Below are 16,025 nucleotides of genomic sequence, written 5' to 3'. Positions count from 1 at the left end.
AGGCTAGATCCCCTCACGTCTCCAAGTGGAGCCCACAGCCCCTGTAACCTTATTCTTTTAAACTCCTTCTCCAGTTCTCAGCTTGGTCTAAAGCTCTACATTTAAACACAGATGCTATATTGCTAGTGGCTCTCTGAGGGCAGCTCATCCAGCCACATACATCCTCACACTTTCCATAGCTCAGACTTCTCTCAGTCATAACTGTGCTTCAAAAAACTAATTGCTATAGAATTGTCCCCCCACACACACTCCACAGAGTTTTACATACAGATATTTAGCACTCTGATCTGATGACCTGTATGAGCATTTTTATCAGATTCTTCCCCATGTTAACACTGTCACTGTCTTTCCACATTTTTACAAACCTCCTTTGAGTCTGGATCTGGGACAGTGATGTTTTCAAGGACATCACTAATCTGAAGGTGTCACAGAGTCAACGGAAGTCAGCAAGTGGCTCCAAGTAGAAATGCTCAAGTCTGTGGCAAACAGTCGCTGCCGAAGCCTCCCATATAAATAACAGACACAAGTACAAGGAAGTCTCTTGTGTTAAGATTTAATAATAATAATAACAACATTTCAAAAACAATGAGTGCATTGTACACAAGATTGGTATTCAGTGTTTTTTATTGACCATTTGCTCTGCGAGTGTCAGCGTACTGAAGACCTGGGGAGTGGTAAGTGGATAAAAAACCCAATTGGGACATTTCTCCAAGGAGGGCAGGGAAGAGAGGGCAGCAGGAGGTTCAGAATCGAACAAACGTGGCATCAATCTGCCGGACAGACGGGAGGGCCAACATGATTTTGCGCCGGTACTGGGGATCCTTCTGCAAAGGGTTTCGCTCCAAATAAACAGTTTCCAAGTTCTTCGCCCCTTTCAGCTCATCCAGGTCACTCCAGCTCTCAACAAGGTTATCATTCATCTGCAGAGCACAGAAGTGCACACTCACAAACAAATACTTCCATCGAAGCCTGGTTAGCAGGAACCTAGCCAAACCATGGCTGCTCAAGAGGAGTACCACCCAGTGGCAGTACAACCTTCAAGTACAGGTAAGAAGTCCCTGTCTACACATCCCTTCCCCCCTGTGCCCTCCGCATTCTCTCTCTCACTCCAAGCCTTGCTAACCAGCACCAACTTCCTTACACAGTCTTATGTCGCAGGTCACCTGCTCCACTCTACAGACAACACATCTAGTCTGACTGGTTTTGATGGGAAAGCCCCAGCAAAACACTGGGACCAACTCTTTATGTATTATTCCAGTCCATACTTCGTTCATTTAAGGGTTGGAAACCTTCATATCAAGGTTTTCGTTGATTGTGGTATCTATCTTTACTTCCATGACTTCTTGGGTGGGATGAGAAGGCCCCAAACTGATGCACAGTGACATTTTCCTCTTCCCTTTACCTCCTCGTTTTCTTACAAAAACTGCTCCTGTGCTCCAAAGAAAGCACCGAGCTCTCTGATTCAGCTTCTCCTCCTGTCAGTACAGGAGCTGCGTCCCTGTTTGCACTGGATAGGAATTCCCACACAAGGGGATGAATGCTTCAACTGTCTGGCAAGGAAGCAAAGTCTGCACGGTGGCCACATGCTGCCCAGCCTAGAGACTACAGCCATGCTTTGGTTTTGGATACATCGGCAGTTACTACAAAACCACCACCTTTAAAAAAAAAAAAAAAAAAAAAATTCAATGTCCTCCCTCAACAACTGTTCTTCCTCACATCGGGCATTCACGGTAAACTGGAAACTTTGTGCTCCCTGTTGCTGTGTGGTAAGCAGCTCTATTTTCTACAGCTGCCTCTCTCCATTTATTGCAGTGACAGAAAACTGCGTCATCATTGGGACTGCCGGTGTTCCTGACAAAGATGGTTTTATAGTCAAGACCTTGGACTAAAGCAGCTCTTCCTTCTGCAGATTTGTACACAGCTACCAAAAGATGTCAGAGTACCAATATTTCAGGTGGGGAGTCTCTAAATGTATGCTTACCAGCCTCATGAATGGCAAAGGGCTTCACTACTCAGGATACCGAAGATAACAAAAGCAACCCTAACAATTATCTGCCTCCTAGGAATCGAAGTAAACCAGAGACCGTTTAATTTGCTTCATATTTATAACAACATGAACGTATCAAGTCTGCTCTAAACCTATACTGTGTTCCAGTGCAGTCATGAGCCAGTATCAGCTTCTCTCATTACACAGTCATGCTGACTTAAAGAAAGATGAGATCTGCAAAAATAGGACACACTAGGGCTGTTTCATAACCACCACAACCGCGAAGGCAGGGCCTATTTCCTAGGTAGGGATAGGCTTGCTACCACTAATCAGAGCCCTGCAAAAATCACATTAGGCTTAACTCTTTCCTCAGAGGGAATCATTATCCTCCATCTGCACAGACTGTCAAAATCTTAAAGATAGTCACCAGAAAGAGTTCACAGCAGCTGCCCAAGACAGACACCACCCTCCTGCTGCTCCCCATCAGAGGGGTCTCTCTCACCGTGCACAGATGTTTCAGGGAACAGTTCCACCTGCACTTACCCAAAACTCCTGCAGCTCCGTTAGGTGACTGATATTTTCAATCTTCTTGATTCTATTAGATGCAATGTCCAGCATTGTGAGTTTGTTCTAGACAAACAAAACAAAAAAGACATTACACTGGATTTCCTTTCATCTTTTCTGTCTTACTTTGTCAGGCCAGAGTTGAAAATCGTTAGAAGCAATGATGTGTTACTGCCAGCTGTTTAAAGGCAGCACGACAAGTACTCTCACTGTCTACATATAGCAAGAAAGACTATTTTTAATTAAGCCGAGTTACTGACCTTCCAGAAGCCATGAGGCAAAAATGAAAGCAACTACTGGCTGAATGACAATTGCCAGCCAAGGGCACCTAAAAAGTAAGCTTTCCTCATAGCATGTTAAGAGAAATCCATTAAAAATTGGATCAGAAGTGTCCTGAGCAGTAGAGCTGAATAAACGTTTTGCAGCAGGAAGCTCAATAGTTTTAGAGAAAGTTTTTTTTCTGCCTTGTACACAATCAACCAAGTTGCAGATTTCTCATCTCTCCTACAGTGCCACCTGCTGTTGGGTGAGAATGAAAATGCTACACGCGCCCGTGAGATCAGTCCTATCCAGAAATCTAGAAACGTATAAGGGCAATGGCAAGCCACATGCCATGGCTTGCCCCTTTCACTTCCAGGTCCACTTGTCCTATCGAAAAGGACTCAGTTATCTACAGACGGCTGTTTGAAAGGCTGCAGAGACAGCCAGCAGTGGCTATCAAGTCTTTCCACTGCTCAAAATCCACCAGGCTGCTCCATTAACCACACGCCCTGACCCACCTGCCAGTCACAAAAAAAAAAATCTGCTCCAGAACATCTGGAGGAGCTTCATAAATGTAAAATAGTTTTAGATAACTAATACTTGGACCTTCCTGGTCTTTTCTAGACACTGAGGACCCCACTTGTAACTGGGGAAGCTGAGGAACAAAAGCTCCCTAAAGGGCAACAGTTCAGACGTGCTTTTGGCCTGCTCACATTGTTCTCCAGTCCCTCGATGACTTCGATGCCATTGTTGCTGAGGTACAACTCACGCAAATTCACCAAGCTCTGCAGCCCCTCAATCTTGGTCAGACGGTTACTCTGAAAGTGTAACAGCAGTTAAAGTTCACTCTAAAAACACAAAACGTAAGCGAGTCATTGGAGGAGAAGTATTTCTCTGAAGCATGGATGGGAAGGGAAAATAGTCTGCTTGGCTTCCCACTGATCCTGTGCACTCAGTTTGTTGGATCTCTCTGCCACTGTGCTCAAGGAAGTTCCAGAAAAGCCAAAGTCTCCAAGCTTAGTAGAGTCAGATCCTGACTCTCCCATCAGAAGTTGTAGCCTGAAAATTTTCTACTTGGTCTATTTAGAAACAAGTCTATGCACTGATAGCATTCATTTTGTAGGTCTTTCTAATGGAATGGTCCTAAAGGAAGTTGCATGACTTCAGTCACGATACACACTGCTATATATAGCTCTGTAAATCCTATAAAATAAGATGCCTACAGGTACTGCAACACACAGCAAGTAACACTTAGAAATAATTGTAAGGGATACCAGAATGTACTTGCTTTGTCATGTATTTATTCCACCCTCTAGAAAAGGCTGGGACATTCCCCTAGCTCATTAAGGACACATTTCATTCAGCACAAGCTTATTCACATTTCCCCCCTCTTCAGGCAGAAGGTAGTGACACTGAGCCACTGCCACTACGTGCACTTCGTTGGCATAACTCATTTGATGTTACTCTGCAGTACCTCAGGAAGGGAGTGGGGGGATAACATTTGTTTCCTGTCCTCTCTCACAAAAATCAAGCATTTGTTTTATCATTTTAGCAGCGTCAATCTCATTTAGTACCAAAGGACAAGAAAAGACAGCACAAAATATCTCACTATTCCAATAAGGCAATTTGACCCAGACACCAAAGACCCACTGACTCCACAGAGCTTACTGTAAGTTACAAGGTTGTTCCCGTAACAAGGGTGTTCAACACCTAACGGTACGGAGCAGAATCAGTACCTGTATACTGAGCACAGTCAGGTTCGTCAATGCATCCAAGTTCTGGAGCTTGCTGATTTTATTCTTTCCAAGGAACAGGCTGTCGAGGTTAGTCAAGGCGTCAATGTTTTCAATTGCCTGCAAAATGACCAAAGGAGACAGCGTTGCTGGGATGCAAAACTGCAGCCTGTAGATGCGGCTGGCATTTTCTAGCCTCAGCCTGTGCAGCTGCACTCCGCTGCAAGACAAGCCTGCCAGTTCCAAACACAAACTGTGCACAAGGTAGGGCCTCCCTCAAAGAGCAGGACAAGCGCGGTGACAGCGAGCCTCAGCCTGTGACAGCTGGCTCGCAGCATTACTGTTTGCGGACTTTCAGCAGGGGTCACGTCACTGTCACATCACTTTGTCCTCTGTTGCCACCACCGTCCAGGCCAGGGAAGAGAACGAACAGGCACAAGGAGCACTGAAGGGGACATTCCCTGGGCATGAGGCGTTTCCAGGGCACAGATACTCATTTGTGAAGCAAGAGTAGCTGTCACTGGTGAATGGAGAGACTCTGGGAACGGAAAATGTAATTCCCAAATTTAGTCCTGACCATCAACGATTAGAGCAGTCGGAGCCAAGCTGCTCCACGTATCAGTTTCTCTGTCATAAGCAAGGTTAACTGTCTGATGGGTGTATCTAGGTAAGGATGACACAAGGTGTTAATACATTTAACTACAGGCTATATATTCGTGCTACCGGCAGAACATACATGTACCAATTTAAGCGATATATACCTGTTAAATACACACTCTACTGACAGAACGTATACACTGCACAAATTTAAGTCCCGAGCTCAGCTGTCAGTGGGAGAAAAGACCTCTGTGAGGCATCAAAACGAACCATTATTTACAAAGGAAGGGGCACCAGAAGGCATGAAGAGAAGAGGAAAAAAAGACATGGCAAGAAAAGGGGAGAAGGATGGATTTAGAAAAGGCTCCTGTAAAAAGAAAGAAAATGCTTTTTTTTTTTCCCCCCCCAGGGGACAGCCAGAAAAAAAAAATCAAAGAAAAAAGGTGCTGTTAAAAAGATGGGAATTTTAAAAACAGATTTCAGCCCACAGAAAAGCAGCAACATGGATATAGATATACACACAGCTGTGCATCTGTGGTTAAATATCTCGTGACACCTCAGCTTTTCCCCATTCCTCTTGCCTGGCGATTTCCGAGACTAACAGTGCTGGTGTGACAGGACACCAAGTCCTAGCACCACGTAGTTTTCTGCGTGCGCACGCTTCTGGGCAAGGGAAGGCAGAGGAAGAGGGACAAGTGCACACAACGCATTACAGGTAAGCTCTGGAAAGGAAAGAATCTTTTCAACCTCTATCCCAGAATTGCCAACAGATTCAATGTAAGTTGTTTTATCAGCTCATATTTGGACTCACCCTCCTTCTAGCCTGTGGACTTACCCCTGCTTTGGCCTTGCAAGAAAATAATAGATTTGTTTCTCATTGGTAGCTCCCCCAGCCCTGAGGAGGAAATACTTGTGATTCTGAGGGTACTGAGAAGAAATAATCAGAAAAAAAAAAAGCTATTTAAAGCTATAAAAAAGCCACGCTTAAGTGAGAGTATGAAACAGATGGGCATGAGGAAAAAAACTCGGGAACAAATAAAGTGCTTGCCTCGTAGTTGCCTCAGTCCAACTTCGGAAAGAAAAGCATGAAAGTGCATTAGCTCAGGCATAAAATTACGTTTCCTCACCATTCACATAAAAAGGACAGAACTACGAGTGCTTAATAAGTCATGACAGACTCCAGGGTAAGTGTGCACCGAGAGGTTAGAGTTTTGCAGCAAAACAACTAAGACAGCATTACTGCAGGAGCTTTCATGTGCAGGGTATGAACTTATCAGGCACCCCAGAACCACGAACGCTGCCTGAACAGACAGCCCATAGGCTTTTGTCCTACAGAGTTAAGGATATGCCCACCTATACAGCATGGAGCCAGGCTATCCTGCTGGCAGAAAACTATCAAAAGAGTTCTAGGCGTCCTCAAATAACAAGATGGTTTTTTTCATGCCTACCCTAGACATTACCGGGTTTCACTCCAGTAAAGCACCCAGAAGCACAGAGCAGTGCTGTTTGTGAAGAAGCCAGAACAGAATTAACAGATAAATGCTAAAAATAATTTAGCTGTGTTACCCATATAGTAGTATAACTTTTTTTTTTAAACATGCACAGTCTCAGTGCTGCAAAAATACATGTAAAATAAATGCAACCTTGTTCTTTAAAATATAATTTTAGGCTTGATAACACTGGTGGCAATATACCACCTAAGTGTCCATACAGAAATCTAGCTGGATTTTTTTTCCACAAGATAATGATGTTCAGATATGTAATGTAATATTTTTAACCCAGCTTTTGAAATGAAAGAGTAAGTGTGCTTAGCCTATTACATTTCTGAATACAGAAACTGCATCCCTCTAGGTCACATTCCCCAGCCTATGCAAACTGTAAGGTTCCTAGTTGCTTATTTGGCTGATGTTCTCCCACTTGGGATTTATTCCCAGAAGTAATTTAGTTTCCAAACTAATAACTTCTTAGATAGAAAAGTCAGTCCAGTTTAGCTTTAGGGGAAAAATGAAAATTTTCCAGTTCATAAAAGCAGCAACCATTTCTGCCTTAAAAGGCTGTTTATAATAGCTTTTGTTTCCTTCTTTCCTAGAAGGAGAAGCGTGCTTCCACAATGGTTGCAATATAGAGGACAAACAGGTATTTTCTTCATCTGCTCCTTCAGCATAACGAATAGTTTTTCGGTGACTGTAACTGGGGAGTGCCAACTTATATAATTTTCAGATTGGAAAAATGCTCACTTGTAACCATTATTTTCTAAAGCATACATCATTGAAGAAGTTTCTAAAGAATTTGTTTACTTTGCACATTGCAGCTCTTTTGTGCTGTCTGTTTCACCAATTCTCTTATGAACTGGGCAAGATGCAGAAAAGCGTGCCTTATGGAGAGCAAAGACTACTCAGAACTGCTTCCCTTTAAGTGGCGCAGACTTTAAATCAGCAGAGCTGGAGAGGTCACTAACTGAACCGTAAGACAAAGCACTCAGCAGTGGAGTATCAGTTTTTTGAGGCACTTCAGAGTAAAGTCAAGAAAGATCTTTTTCCTGAGGGAGACTAACAGAATTATCAATTATACATACGAATCTGAAACTACAATTACATCTGAACTCAATAGTGCCAGCCTCTAGGAAGGTAAGAGAAAGCAGTAACTGCTAGTTTTGATAGGCTTGGCTCTCTATCAAGAGGAAACTGTCATCTGCAAGAGGCCACACACAGGGGATGCATTAAAGAGAGATTCATCAATAGTAGTTTAGTAGCCAGGCACTACATGCATACATAATTAAAGAATTCAGCAGGTGCAGCAAACAAGCAATTACACATTAAATGACTAGAACAATAAAAACAGCAAAATTGCAAGTAAAAGTCAGTGCACTGCACTTTTGGAAAGGGCTAACCCCAAGCCAAAGAGCTCAAAACTCTTCAGCTAACATCCCGTACAGCAAGCCTACCCGAATTCGATTGGATCCCAACTCTAACATCTGTAACAGCTGCAAGTGGCTCAAATTCTCAATTTTGGCGATTTTGTTGTTGACAAGGAAGAGTTTTTTAAGTTGGGTAAGCCGATCTAGTCCTTCAATGTGTCGCAGAACATTAAACGAGATGTCCAGGATCCTGAGGTAAAACAAAACAAAGGCCTCTTCAGTCCAGGAGGCACGAACGATTCCAGAAGGGACATTTGTAAATCGGTGGTGAACCTGACTACCTACAGAAGCGTTTTGCTAGGCCCTGAGTCACACGCGGCGTTTCTTTTATCAGAAATAAATATAACTTTCAAAATACTTCCACAGCATAACAGGGGAAAAAAAATAGACATGTAACACGCAAAGGATTGACCTTATTTTGCCCAGTTGTGGACCTGCCACTCTGGGAGGCAGCCAGCCTTCAGTACTGCAGAGTCTGTAGGAAATGCACGTCCCTAAAAGCTCAGCCTCTCTGCGGACAAGGACAGGGCCTCCCCTAAGCACGAAGCAGTTGCAACTGCAGGAAGTAGGTCACTCCTCCTCAACCCCAGTGGAAACAGTTTCGTGATCTGTCTCCAGAGCGATCAAGGACCAGTGGCAGAAGCTAGGAGGAGCACTACTCCTTCCTCATGTCCCCCGCAAAGTGTCAAGTCTCTTGTCATTTTCCGCAGGAAGGTCAGCCTGCTACACGGAGCTCTCATCGTCAATACCAAGGGATGCCCGAGTGCTTCTGTACCCGGAGAGAAGCATCAACCACCCAGCATTCTTACTGTCTTACAGAGCACACATTTCATGTCCAGCTGACTGTCCCTGTTGAGCTCCAGGATAATGAAATTATTTTACCACACAGGTTAAATACCAAGGGAGACCAGACCTTGTCCTTCACAGAGCACCCAAACGGATCATGAGAAGGGCCTGGGTGGTAAAGACTGGAATAAGCACAGCACATGTAACTCACTGAGTGGCAAAACACCCTCAGGCTAATCCTGGTGATTCCCTGTGACTCACTCAAGTTCCGTTAGAGCCTCCAAGTTCTCAATCTTCCGAATCTGATTGTCGTAGAGATCCAGCTCCCGCAAGGTCTGCAATTGCTCCAGGTTCTCAATGCGCTTAACCAAGTTCTGACGCAGACACAGAGTCTAACAGTTGAAGAAAAGTTTAAAAACAATCAGGAAGATAGATACAAATGACAGTATGTAACGCCTCTTGGCACACAGACAGTTTTTTGGGTTATCCATAAAGTTTTGTGGCTTATTTGTTTCTGTTTTGTTTTTTAATAGAATTTTCCTCGTTTTCTTCCAACGCTACGGAAGGAAAGCTTTTTACCATGAAGGTGGTCGGACACCAGAACAGGGCCCCAGAGAGACTGTGTAACTGTAATGTAATCTTGGAAACATTCAAGAGCTCAACTGGACAAGGCCTTGAGCAACATGCTCTAACTGGACCTGCTTTGAGCAGGGAGTTACGAGAGACTTCCAGAGGTCCTTTCCAGTCTAGAATATTCTTTGTTAGGCCTGTGCAAGTACAAAATGCATCTCTTAGAATTAACCCTGATTTGTTCCCTCTCATTCACTTCCAAAACCAACTTGCAAAACCCCAGCATTTTTTATTACTACTTGACAAATGGGTAAACCTTCTTCGGTCAAGCAGAAGGTGAACTCGTTAGGATCTCAGCCAAAGAGAGACCCGCGTGTTTGTTCTCTAATAGATCAGACGCGCAAAACGTCCAGCTCCAAGTGACATTCTCTATTCCTTAGGACCATTACCTTCACTTTCTTGAGCACCTCAAATCCTTCAATTTTTCCAATTCGGAAATGATTCAGGTCCACATCCTGAAAGAGAAACGGAGGTCAGAGGGATTCAGCAAGTGTTTCAGAACACTCTTCAAGACTAACCTGGTACTTTGTTGTAAGGAAAATTGTTGACTTACAAAATTCATAGCTCGTAAAAACTTCCCTTTAAAGAGCTTGTGAAAATTTGTTTTGGAAGATGATATTTCCACCAAAGGTGAAGTATGGGGCCTAAGCTTATCAGCTGCAAAAGCAGTATCTGTGAAAGTGCAACAGCCCTTTCCTGAGTCTCTGCTTTGTTTCACCAATAGGGGACTTTTTTTTTTCCTCCAGTAAATTTGGAACTTACTCAGAAAGACAAATTCTGTTGTCTGGCTTGAATAAAGTACTGCACAAAATTCTCCTACCCACTTTGCTAGGGTGTAACTGGAACACACCTCGCTATTTCCAGTTCCAGGCCTCAGGTGAGTAAGAACCACTAGTAGTTCAAACAATCTGGTGGTTCTGCCAACATAACTCGGCACTGGCAAACAGCTAAAGCACTTCACATCTATGCTGCTCAGCCCCAGATGCTCTAGTTTTACAGGTCAAACAAAGAGACCTTCATCACCCAAGCTCAGAAATTCTCCAGCGCACAGGCTCAGGTGGCTGCCTATGCCCAGGCACAAGGCCGGTTGAGTCGCTGTGTCTCTTACAAATCACGGGTCTGACTGCAGCACCCACTTCATTAAGGATTCTCACAAAAGCTCGTACCCCATCGGTGACGCTTGCAGCATAGCCCCACTTTCAGTGTCTCCATGCTTATTCCAAAATTCAAAATGACCCACAAAAGGTTTTGGATTTTGATCAAGAACAATACACCTCTACTTCTAGTCTAAAGGCTCTGAATCAATTCTGGGGAAGACAGAATAGCCAGCACCTTCAGAAGAACCGGATCTCATAACCAGGTGTCGATACTTGCCTTTGCTATCCTTTTCTTCCTTCTGTGTAAAGCCCATAAGGACAAAAATCTGCCTTTACCTCAGCTTCTGGATCCAGGCTAATTGTCTCCATGTCCACTGGTGTCTCTGCTTCTCCTGCAGCAGAAGCAGATACATTATAAAGTTCTGCTACATGATTGCAAAAGGCAAGATGACAACAGCTAACATCCAGAGAGACAAAGGGAGCAAACACCCTCTGAAGAGGGAACACGTGCACACTTCAGATACTCTGCTGCATTAAAAATACGTTTCACCTGTCTGGCTTCTCATCATGACAGCTAGTCACAAAAACAGTTTTATTTTTGAATAGAATTTCAGGCCTAAGTACAAAGGACAGAAAGGACAGCGGCTTACCCAGCCTGCTTACGTGGCTGCTGAATAACGCTGGCTTAAGGCTGATCTTGGCAGGATTCTTTTTCTTTACGGTTAGGGCCATCATCTCTCTGAAGATACACCCTCTGAAGCGTCTGTGCTCCTCAGACATCCTAACACATCAGTGCCAAGAAGGAATCTAAGCACACCTAAACTATCTAGCGACAGTGCCAAGAACGACCAAGCATCTCAGCAATCCCACCCTTCAGCTTTCCTTGCATAAATACTGCCAGTTTATGGCAATGTTGTGCCCTCTTCTGCATGGATCTCCCTTCTTTTGTTTGAATGAACTCACTAATATGCTAGCAAACACTGTTTATCACGCTGCATACATTTTCTTGGGAAATGCTTTTGTAGCTCTGGAAGACAGCCCAACATTTGCTGTGCTTCTATCACAGCACAAGAGGGAGCGAAGTTTACTGGATAAATTCACGATGAATAATTCACGCCCGATTCTCATTTGTTGAGGATGGTGTGCTGGTTGCATCAATCTCCAGAGAAAGTCTAATTAGACTTTGCAAAACAGACATACAACATGCAACCCCTTTCCATTTCACGCGTGTAGCTTCTGTCTGTGCTACCAAAAAACTAGAAGGATATTTAATTAGCCAAATCCTAAAGGCTCTGGATTAACTCCTCATTACAGGATGCGAGCTCATTCCATAACCCACAAGTAACGAATACTTTCACAGCCCAGCATGGTCACAACGCCCGTGCAAATGCCAAATATCCTCAGTACTTAATGAGTTTTTCCTACAGATGCTTGGAATTATCTGCGATATTGTAAGGATTAACAGTACAAACAGTACAGATTTTAATACTGCCAGACTCCAAGGTTTTAATAGCTCCACGCTCTGCCTTACCTTCCTGCATTTGGCCGTGGCTCTTGCCTGAGCATTCAAACAGGAAGGAGTCCTAACTGAACTCACAGAAATTAAGACTGAAAAACAATCCTCTGTCCCTCTTCTTCTAATGCTGCATATAGCATAAATTAGCAGGGAGCATGAACTCTATTTCAGGGATGCGAAATGAGCTGGTAGGCTTGGTGACGTTGAGCGGTGGTATAGAAATGCCACCAAAACTGACACGCATACCTACGCCTGTCAGTATTTTGGCAGCGGGCAGCACCTGCATTTTCTTATTTTTCTTCCAGATCGGGAGCAATGCACTTCAGGAGAGGAGCGGGACACGCTCCCCAGCTGCAGCTCTTTGACCTATTTCTAGGGTGCAAAATCTGCCAGTACAAAGTGCTCCAAGACAAACGAGCAGCCTAGCTGAACTCACGGCCAGCAGGAACACAGCCCAAGTTTGGAACAACAGTTACTTGAGATATCACTTTTTTTTTTTTTAAAAAGCAAACAATTCCCCTTGTATTGAGTTGTACGAGCAGTAAGTCACAGGGAAGGAACTTCTTTTGGGACTTTTTGCCATATGACTTTGAGGGACCAGCCCTGGTAGCGCCAGCACAGGCAAAAAGCGCGCAAGCCTGATGGCGCCAAACCAAATCACACAGGAGAAATGCAACAACTTCACAGCACTAAAAACGACTTAAAACTAATAGGCATAAACATTTCTGTAATAAGGTTGGCTCCCAGAAAGTTTATGTACTGTATATAAATACTCCCTGTATAGCAGTCTGAGCAGCAAGATGTGTGCGCAGATCACATGGACAAATCAGTGTCGTGATGCGAATACGAACTGCACTTGCACACAGTAAGCATGCAAACAGTCCACGATTTTTAATGCAGCGGGTTTCTCAAGGGGGGAAAAAATATTGCTCTGGCACTGAAGCTGCTTAAGCAAGTTTTTGTGAAACCCACGCCTGCAAGCTAGACAGCTCTGCAAACGTAGGGAAGACGACAACATTCAGGAAAGCCGAGTTCCGCAGTACACACCAGCAGTTACTGAGTTACGTAAATCCACAGCATCGCAACCATTTAAAGCGGCTGAAAGCCTAACTGCACTTTTTAAGTGCATATGCATGAAAAATATTATAAATAGCTAAGTTAGAAGCTTTCTCACAAAGGCGCTATTCCTCAGAGAATTAGCTAAACAATGAAATTGAAGTTTCAGCTGTTTGAGCTCTATTTTTTGATCCTCAGCGAACAACGTGGAGGACTGTTCGTTTTGGTTTTTAGCTGAGCAACTCAAAAGCTGGCTGAAGAAACTAACTCGAGCGTTCCAACATTATTCCTCTGCTTGGTTTCTGCCCTAAAAGAAGTTTTCTGAATCCTAACAGTTTGGAAGGAGACAGAACGCCGACCCAGTTGTTACAGTAAAGAGTATCCGATGCAATTCAGACAAATCTGAAGCTGTTCTTCCTGCCTCCACTTGGGATAAAAGTACGTCATTTGAAGTCGTTTCTCTAATATTACAATTCCCAAGGGAGCAACATAGAAAACACAACCTCACGTGCACAAATAAATTAAGCCAGCTAAATAAATATTCAAAATGTGACGTGTGTGCAAAGGAAAACCACGCCAGGCTGATCTGAGTGGTTCTTTTGACCACCTAGTGCTTGGGATTTACCATTTATGAGATGTGCTCCTGTCCTTTTCAAGATATCATCACACCATTGTTCAACTTCCAGTTTGTTGGGCGATTTATTTATTTTTTAATGGTTAACACTGAATTGTTAACAACCAAGAGGGAATTCATTTCGTTAAGAAGTGAGATTTCAAACTCTCACAAGAAATTTGCAAGTTTGGAAGACGCACTCACCAAGTCTAAGGAACGAGGTTAAATTAGGAGGGATTTGTAGTACATAAACAGTCAAAAATTTGCTGCAAAAAATTTTCTGTATTATTTCCCTTCCATTTTTAGACCAACAACTACAGGAGCACGTCTATCAAAAAGGAAGCTATTACATCTCAAATTGTTAGTTAGCATTATTAAAAGGCCAGAAAATATCGCCACATGGAGTCTTCAGAAATTGATTTGCTCTGACAAATTCTATGCAAGCTACTCTAAAACAAGCATTACCATCAAACACACGCAGGCTTAAAAAGCCTGTCAAAATTTCTACCCAATGCGCTGTTACAAACCAGGAAAACAGCAGTGAAAGTTTGAAGTCAAGAGAATTCAAAAAGGTGCAATTCTGATGCCTTTTAATTTAAAAAAAAACAAACACGAGCTTTCTTCAATCTATCTAGAAATAGTCTTCTCTACCTTCCAAAGGAATCTGGCAATTTTTAAAGTTAAAAACTACACGCATTAAAGCAGAATTACGAAGAGCTGTTTTTGCTTGTTTCTAACGAACGCTTCCAGCATCTCTCTACAGAGAGCAGTAACTTTCACACACACAAAAAATATGAAAAAAGCTGCTTTGCATGTTGGCGGTAAGGATTTCACAGAGAAGCATGGTTCCATACGCAGCCAAAGAAGAAAAAAATGAAGGTCTAATATCAGTGGATCCATAAAAGAAGGCAGCTTTACTCTAGCAACGATTACACTATGATTACCCTTTTTTAAAAGTCTTCTCTTGCACAGATGCACGTTATTAGCTAACGCTGACAGAACCCCTGTGCAGCTATGAGAAACACGGAGGACTGACACACAGGTGTGACCGCATGCCCCGTATTGACGCTTCCTAAAGCGATCGCTGAGGTCGGCACCGTACCTGCGGAGTTCTCGCCATTCTGCTCGTCTCTCAGGCTCTGCTGGCTGAGGTCTGTCACTAAGCACGCTGCTTGCTTCTTCCCTTCTTCGTCTCCCGACTCCTCTGATTCGATCCGCTTATCAACTGCACGAGACAGACAACAGCAGAATTAGTCTACTTCTGGCAGTGGGGCGGGGGGCAGAAGCAGCAAGCAGATATAACAACCAGGACTCACATATGCCACTAGGCAGTTAGTAGAAATCCTAAATTAACTAATTGAAAGGTTTAGTCTTAAATAAAAGGCCTCTTACCCCTTGTTTCTACTTTGATTTTGGATGCACTTTTTCCTCCCATCACATCTTCCTAAAACCAACAATCTGGGAAGAAGACTGGAGGAAAAAGGAAATTTCTTAGATCAATGAAGTGCAATTCCAAAGATCACGGAGATGGAAGTAGAATAATTGCATTTAAAGACCTTTTAGAAAAAAAAAATAAACAAACCAGTGCCGTGTACCGCAGTGCCAGGGGCACGAAGCGAAAGGAAAAAAAGGAGAATTTTCCTTTGCCAAAAGGAAAAAAAAGGAGAGCCCACGAGTGTCCCTGCCGCTACTGGAGCCGTGTCCCCGGCACAGCCGCCCTGCCCTGGGGGCCCGAGGCCGAGCAGGCGGGCACGCTTCTCCTCCCCGCCTTTATTTATTTCTTCTTTTACGCCCCGGCCGCCTCCGCAGCCCCCTCCTGCCACCTCTCCCCGCCCAGGCTGCACCCCCGGGGGCTGCCCGAGCCCCGCCGCGGGCTGTCCGGCGGGGAGCGGCGCCCTGGCGCCGTGTCGCGACATGTCGCGCCGAGCCGCGCCCGGCCCCCCGCGGGCTCTCACCCTCCATCATCTCCTGCGGCCCCTCTCCGCTCGCCGCCGCCATCTTGCTTCTCCTCCCCCCGCCCCCTGCCGGAAACCGCCTCGCCGCCGGCCGCGGCCAATCGGAGGCCGGCCCTCGCGCCGCGCCGCAGCCAATCGCCGCTGCGGGCCGTGCGCCCCGGGGGGCGGGGGGCTGGCCCGGGGAGCCCGGCACCGGTGCGCATGCGCCCCGCCTCCCGCTGCCTGCTGGGAGTTGTAGTTCCGGGCGGGGTTAGGACCGGCTCCCTCCTCCCCACGGGCCCGGCGCTCTGCCCGGTCGTTCCTCCCCCCGCCT

At 44.7% G+C, this 16,025-nt stretch overlaps 1 protein-coding gene across 2 annotated transcripts; it reads right to left on the bottom strand.

Annotated features, from left to right (window-relative positions):
- Positions 1 to 537: 537 nt before the first annotated feature.
- Positions 538 to 15,849, bottom strand: PPP1R7 (protein phosphatase 1 regulatory subunit 7). Of its 2 annotated transcripts, XM_035544724.2 has the most exons (11): positions 15,713 to 15,849; positions 15,150 to 15,227; positions 14,860 to 14,982; positions 10,909 to 10,964; positions 9,865 to 9,930; positions 9,107 to 9,237; positions 8,087 to 8,249; positions 4,549 to 4,665; positions 3,526 to 3,630; positions 2,531 to 2,617; positions 538 to 920 (listed from the first exon to the last, which is right to left on the bottom strand). In XM_035544724.2, the coding sequence occupies exons 2-11, from the start codon at positions 15,190 to 15,192 to the stop codon at positions 744 to 746; spliced, it is 1,068 nt and encodes a 355-aa protein (XP_035400617.1). In that variant the 5' UTR covers positions 15,193 to 15,227; positions 15,713 to 15,849; the 3' UTR covers positions 538 to 743. The 2 variants fall into 2 exon arrangements, with proteins under 2 accessions (XP_035400617.1, XP_035400618.1); XM_035544725.2 differs by lacking the exon at positions 15,150 to 15,227 and having other exon boundaries at positions 15,713 to 15,816.
- Positions 15,850 to 16,025: the final 176 nt, after the last annotated feature.

This window comes from Cygnus atratus, chromosome 9 (genome assembly GCF_013377495.2).
Source record: "Cygnus atratus isolate AKBS03 ecotype Queensland, Australia chromosome 9, CAtr_DNAZoo_HiC_assembly, whole genome shotgun sequence".
Classification (NCBI taxonomy): Eukaryota; Metazoa; Chordata; class Aves; order Anseriformes; family Anatidae; genus Cygnus; species Cygnus atratus.
This window is presented reverse-complemented; position numbering and strand designations above follow the sequence as displayed.

What these genes read in the sequence shown, in the direction of transcription:
- PPP1R7 (XM_035544724.2), bottom strand. Translation starts at nt 15,192, where the DNA reads ATGGGAGGAAAAAGTGCATCCAAAATCAAAGTAGAAACAAGGG. An exon ending in AATCAAAGTAGAAACAAGGG is followed by an intron (nt 14,983 to 15,149) that starts GTAAGAGGCCTT and finishes TGTCTCGTGCAG; the next exon opens with TTGATAAGCGGATCGAATCA. An exon ending in GAATGGCGAGAACTCCGCAG is followed by an intron (nt 10,965 to 14,859) that starts GTACGGTGCCGA and finishes CTTCTGCTGCAG; the next exon opens with GAGAAGCAGAGACACCAGTG.